This window comes from Coregonus lavaretus (assembly GCF_964263955.1).
Source record: "Coregonus lavaretus genome assembly, chromosome: 34".
In the NCBI taxonomy this organism is placed as follows: domain Eukaryota; kingdom Metazoa; phylum Chordata; class Actinopteri; order Salmoniformes; family Salmonidae; genus Coregonus; species Coregonus lavaretus.
This window is the reverse complement of record NC_140021.1, coordinates 30,820,319-30,826,990: the sequence shown is the minus strand read 5'-3', so window position 1 is coordinate 30,826,990 and position 6,672 is coordinate 30,820,319. Positions and strand designations below refer to the sequence as shown.

The window sequence follows — 6,672 nt, the reverse complement described above, 5'->3', positions numbered from 1 at the left end:
ACCAAACACTTTTTAAGCCAAACCAACTACCTAACTTTCTTTCAAATGTCATGTCTGCTGAAATTGTACTCTTATATGACATCAAAGTGATCACACACTACATTCTTGTCCTCAGAAAACACAAACATATCTTCATGACAGACTGTCACCTTATCTGTCCTGACCATCTTCCTGTTGATGTGGTCTTCTGTACTACTGGTCTCTTACATGGAATATTGTGAAATCCAGGATGTTCCTCATTCATCAAAAGGATAACAGTGTACACATTTCATGACCTCTGCCATGTCCTTGGAAAGAGGTGACCACTTGCTCTGTTTAGATCTTACATATCGTCCATAGAGAGCTGGTCCTGGTTCAGTTTGAGTGAGGCTTGTCTCATTGATGCTCGCGCTGATCTCAGACCTGTGGCTCTTCTCATCCCCTGTGTGCTCCTGGTAAGTGAATGAGTATTGGCTGCCCACTTCCTCTTACCCCTGTCATCTCCTCACATGTCAGTAGTGTGGAAACTCATGGAAATTGTTCTGGTTTTGGCCAATCCCCCACCAACCCATGTGACAGGATACAGATCGGCCAGAATAAGGGGGCAACGTCCTTGTCTCTGTGTCACTGTACTTCCATGAAAGACACCTGAATACACCACAGCCAGATCCCCCTCTCCTCTCTGGACTGGACAGCTACTTTACACCACCTTTTCGCCTGGGCTAGCAAACTATGCACCAACTATGATGGCGCCCAGTCCATCCTTCGCTGTGCTCCTGTGTCTCATGCGAGCCCTCTTCTGCACTGCTGAAATAGGTATGTGGGGTTTCATTTCTTCCAATTTCTTAGATTTCATGCAATAGTAAACCAAACTGTATAGTGAAAGTGATGCAAATTAAATTTGTTGATATTCTTTTCATAATCTTGGCCTTGATGAGGCTGCTAGAAAGTAACAATATTTCTGAAGAATGATAATCCATATTTCCAGAATTTCTTGGTCCTTCAGTAAGTTTAACTTTGCTGGTAGATACTGCGAGAGATATTGATGTAATCTACTCCAGGAATCATAAGGGAACCATTTGACAAGCTAGACAACCTTTAGAACATCTTAAAGTGTTTTAGAAGCCTTCGGATACCAAAATGGAAGTGGCCCAAAACAAATCTATGTGGCCTAAAAACATGTATTTCAATTGTTGTTACATGGGCAGGTAGTACTATGTCCTGTAATTACAATGTAGGTAAACATTGTTACATAATATATATTTCTTTAAAATAATTTGCATGCTGAAAGATGTAACAGTTGTCAGTACTATATACAATTTTAATCTATACTGATTTTACTATGCAACTTAATGTACAGTGGGCCCTAAAATGTTTTGATTTTGATGTTGTAGTTGAGTGATAACAAAATACTTGTACAGTTCCTGTACAATTAGACACAGCAGTCATGTCCGAATACCCATTCTAAATAGTAGACCATTTAAGTATGCCAAAAAAAGAATGTTTTATAGTATGTAACATTGCGAAAAGCTTGAACACACACTTTAAATGCCCGGATGTCATACTAATTTCGTCTTTGACAGCAGCTGATAATCAGATATGGGGATGTGCTACCCAAATTAACCAATAACTCAGTGGTTCCCAAACTACAGTACGAAAACGGGGTCGCAGGAGAATTTCCCAAATCCCCCTCAAAAATAATATAAAAAAATATAGATGATAATATCGTCTTTGTATCTCAAAACCTTAAAAATCTATATGAAAATTATTTAAACCTAAAAGATACAATTCAACCAGAGAGCGCCCTTAAATCATAGGAAAAGGCAGCACTTGACCGTTGCACTTGAATCATTCCCACAGTGAATGGCTAGGCCCGCTACGCTATGAAACCACACACTATTGCAGAGACTTTGATATACAGTATCTCACAAAAGTGAGTACACCCCTCACATTTTTGTAAATATTTGAGTATATCTTTTCATGTGACAACACTGAAGAAATGTAACTTTGCTACAATGTAAAGTAGTAACACAACACACAGCCATTACTGTCTAAACCGCTGGCAACAAAAGTGAGTACACCCCTAAGTGAAAATGTCCAAATTGGGCCCAAAGTGTCAATATTTTGTGTGGCCACCATCATTTTCCAGCACTTCCTGAACCTTCTTTGGCATGGAGTTCACCAGAGCTTCACAGCTTGCCACTGGAGTCCTCTTCCACTCCTCCATGACGACATCACGGAGCTGGTGGATGTTAGAGACCTTGCACTCCTCCACCTTCCGTTTGAGGATGCCCCACATATGCTCAATAGGGTTTAGGTCTGGAGACATGCTTGGCCAGTCCATCACCTTTACCCTCAGCTTCTTTAGCAAGGCAGTGGTCGTCTTGGAGGTGTGTTTGGGGTCGTTATCATGTTGGAATACTGCCCTGCGGCCCAGTCTCTGAAGGGAGGGAATCATGCTCTGCTTCAGTATGTCACAGTACATGTTGGCATTCATGGATCCCTCAATGAATGGTACAGTGAGGGAAAAAGTATTTGATCCCCTGCTGATTTTGTACGTTTGCCCACTGACAAAGAAATGATCAGTCTATAATTTTAATGGTAGGTTTATTTGAACAGTGAGAGACAGAATAACAACAAAAAATTCCAGAAAAATGCATGTCAAAAATGTTATAAATTGATTTGCATTTTAATGAGGGAAATAAGTATTTGACCCCCTCTCAATCAGAAAGATTTCTGGCTCCCAGGTGTCTTTTATACAGGTAACGAGCTGAGATTAGGAGCACACTCTTAAAGGGAGTGCTCCTAATCTCAGCTTGTTACCTGTATAAAAGACACCTGTCCACAGAAGCAATCAATCAATCAGATTCAAAACTCTCCACCATGGCCAAGACCAAAGAGCTCTCCAATGATGTCAGGGACAAGATTGTAGACCTACACAAGGCTGGAATGGGCTACAAGACCATCGCCAAGCAGCTTGGTGAGAAGGTGACAACAGTTGGTGCGATTATTCGCAAATGGAAGAAACACAAAATAACTGTCAATCTCCCTCGGCCTGAGGCTCCATGCAAGATCTCACCTCGTGGAGTTGCAATGATCATGAGAACAGTGAGGAATCAGCCCAGAACTATACAGGAGGATCTTGTCAATGATCTCAAGGCAGCTGGGACCATAGTCACCAAGAAAACAATTGGTAACACACTATGCCGTGAAGGACTGAAATCCTGCAGTGCCCGCAAGGTCCCCCTGCTCAAGAAAGCACATATACATGCCCGTCTGAAGTTTGCCAATGAACATCTGAATGATTCAGAGGAGAACTGGGTGAAAGTGTTGTGGTCAGATGAGACCAAAATGGAGCTCTTTGGCATCAACTCAACTCGCCGTGTTTGGAGGAGGAGGAATGCTGCCTATGACCCCAAGAACACCATCCCCACCGTCAAACATGGAGGTGGAAACATTATGCTTTGGGGGTGACAACTTCAGCGCATCAAAGGGACGATGGATGGGGCCATGTACTGTCAAATCTTGTGTAGAACCTCCTTCCCTCAGCCAGGGCATTGAAAATGACCCAAAACACACGGCCAAGGCAACAAAGGAGTGGCTCAAGAAGAAGCACATTAAGGTCCTGGAGTGGACTAGCCAGTCTCCAGACCTTAATCCCATAGAAAATATGTGGAGGGAGCTGAAGGTTCGAGTTGCCAAACGTCAGCCTCGAAACCTTAATGACTTGGAGAAGCTCTGCAAAGAGGAGTGGGACAAAATCCCTCCTGAGATGTGTGCAAACCTGGTGGCCAACTACAAGAAACGTCTGACCTCTGTGATTGCCAACAAGGGTTTTGCCACCAAGTAATAAGTCATGTTTTGCAGAGGGGTCAAATACTTATTTCCCTCATTAAAATGCAAATCAATTTATAACATTTTTGACATGCGTTTTTCTGGATTTTGTTGTTGTTATTCTGTCTCTCACTGTTCAAATAAACCTACCATTAAAATTATAGACTGATATTTTCTTTGTCAGTGGGCAAACGTACAAAATCAGCAGGGGATCAAATACTTTTTTCCTTCACTGTAGCTCCCCAGTGCCGGCAGCACTCATGCAGCCCCAGACCATGACACTCCCACCACCATGCTTGACTGTAGGCAAGACACACTTGTCTTTGTACTCCTCACCTGGTTGCCGCCACACACGCTTGACACCATCTGAACCAAATTTGTTTATCTTGGTCTCATCCGACCACAGGACATGGTTCCGGTAATCCATGTCCTTAGTCTGCTTGTCTTCAGCAAACTGTTTGCGGGCTTTCTTGTGCATCACCTTTAGAAGAGGCTTCCTTCTGGGACGACAGCCATGCAGACCAATTTGATGCAGTGTGCGGCGTATGGTCTGAGCACTGACAGGCTGACCCCCCACCCCTTCAACCTCTGCAGCAATGCTGGCAGCACTCATATGTCTATTTCCCAAAGACAACCTCTGGATATGACGCTGAGCACGTGCACTCAACTTCTTTGGTCGACCATGGCGAGGCCTGTTCTGAGTGGAACCTGTCCTGTTAAACCGCTGTATGGTCTTGGCCACCGTGCTGCAGCTCAGTTTCAGGGTCTTGGCAATCTTCTTATAGCCCAGGCAATCTTTATGTAGAGCAACAATTTTTTTTTTTTCAGATCCTCAGAGAGTTCTTTGCCATGAGGTGCCATGTTGAACTTCCAGTGACCAGTATGAGGGAGTGTGAGAGCGATGACACCAAATTTAACACACCTTCTCCCCATTCACACCTGAGACCTTGTAACACTAACGAGTCACATGACACTGGGGAGACGACCACTGCCTTGCTAAAGAAGCTGAGGGTAAAGGTGATGGACTGGCCAAGCATGTCTCCAGACCTAAACCCTATTGAGCATATGTGGGGCATCCTCAAACGGAAGGTGGAGGAGTGCAAGGTCTCTAACATCCACCAGCTCCGTGATGTCGTCATGGAGGAGTGGAAGAGGACTCCAGTGGCAAGCTGTGAAGCTCTGGTGAACTCCATGCCAAAGAGGGTTATGGAAGTGCTGGAAAATGATGGTGGCCACACAAAATATTGACACTTTGGGCCCAATTTGGACATTTTCACTTAGGGGTGTACTCACTTTTGTTGCCAGCGGTTTAGACAGTAATGGCTGTGTGTTGTGTTATTCTGAGGGGACAGCAAATTTACAGTTATACAAGTTGTACACTCACCACTTTACATTGTAGAAAAGTGACATTTCTTCAGTGTTGTCACATGAAAAGATATACTCAAATATGTACAAAAATGTGAGGGGTGTACTCACTTTTGTGAGATACTGTAAATTACCGGCCGCAATTAATATGGTGAAAGCACTGTGTGGGGAGGCAGAGGCACAGAAACTCACATCAATACCTTTGTCAGATAACACTGGTAGATGAAGAAGTTATGCTATTGCTAGCAATCAAGAGGAAACTCTGACTGAACAACTCCCCAGCTTATGCTCTCCAAATGGACGTTAGCTGTGAGGGCAGAGATGCCCATGCATTGGCTTTTGTTCGCTATACATGATGGGGGATGCTACTCACGAGGACATATTGTTCTGTCTCACAGATTCACGTCTATGTCGGGACGGCGGGCAGGCCTTTGCACTCTAGTTATGACTGCGTCTCAATCTGCCATATGGACGCATCATATGAAACATTGAGAGCAACTAGTGGCAAAAGAGCAGCGCACAGAACTCAGAGATATACTGCAGCAGGTACATTTGATTGTAAACTACATCAAACCACATCCACTGCCTGTTTGCAAAACTATGTGAAGATATGGGATCAGAGCATGACAATGTTCTATTTCACACCGAGGCTTGGTGGTTATCAAGTGTTTAAAAGATTTTTCGCATTGAGAGAAGAACTGTTGTCATTCACAATGGATGTAAAAAAAAATAGGCTTGGTTGACTTTCTGTGTAATGAAAAGAAAATGTTTCGGCTTGCCTATGTAACAGACACATTTGGGAAATTGAATGAACTGAACACAAGCATGCATTCTACATTCAGTGTATTGAGAGGAAATTATACATTTTGGAGAGAGAGTCTTTCAAAGCGAACCATGGCCCCTTTCCTCAGCTGTGCATGTTTCTAACAGAAAACTGCATCAGTAAGTGTCCCACACTAATGATGACTGCTCACCTCCAACGCTTGGAAGAGCAGTTTGGGACCTACTTCCCAATCCATTTGACTGTGATCCTGGCTCAGTTGGCATGCCAGTAAGTGAAATTGAACAGCTGATCGAGCTGTCATGTGACAAAATGCTGCAGACGAATGCTGACTCAAAGGAAATACACTGCCGTATCCCTCTGAGCATTAAAACTCCCCCTTCGCCAGCTCATATCTGTGTAAAGCTGGATTCAGTGCTCTCTTCAGCAGAGATGAGGTGCGCACTTTCGACCATGCCTCCTAACTTTGAGAAGCTATGACGTGACATGCATCAAGCAGACCCATCTCATTGGTTGTGGTGAGATAAGAGACATTATGTCAGATTATTTTGCAATTGACTGTCATAGCCCCACATTAAAAGTATGTGATGGTGAGTTGAGAAGACAATCAAAAATACTGTTAGAATGTTTTTCAATTGACTGCCATCGCCCCAAATAAAAAAAGTAAACATTGGCTGTTAATTACATATTTTTTTCACATGGTCGGGGTCACG

The 6,672-nt window shown here is 43.4% G+C and overlaps 1 protein-coding gene across 1 annotated transcript in view; it reads left to right on the top strand.

Moving 5' to 3' along the window:
• The first annotated feature begins 608 nt into the window (after positions 1–608).
• Positions 609–6,672, top strand: part of LOC311109014 (macrophage mannose receptor 1-like) — a 46,506-nt gene continuing 40,442 nt past the window's right edge. Inside the window, exon 1 of the mRNA XM_084151799.1 lies at positions 609–795. Coding sequence (XP_084007925.1) covers positions 723–795 — 73 coding nt within the window. The 5' untranslated portion in view covers positions 609–722. The remainder of the gene's footprint in view (positions 796–6,672) is intronic.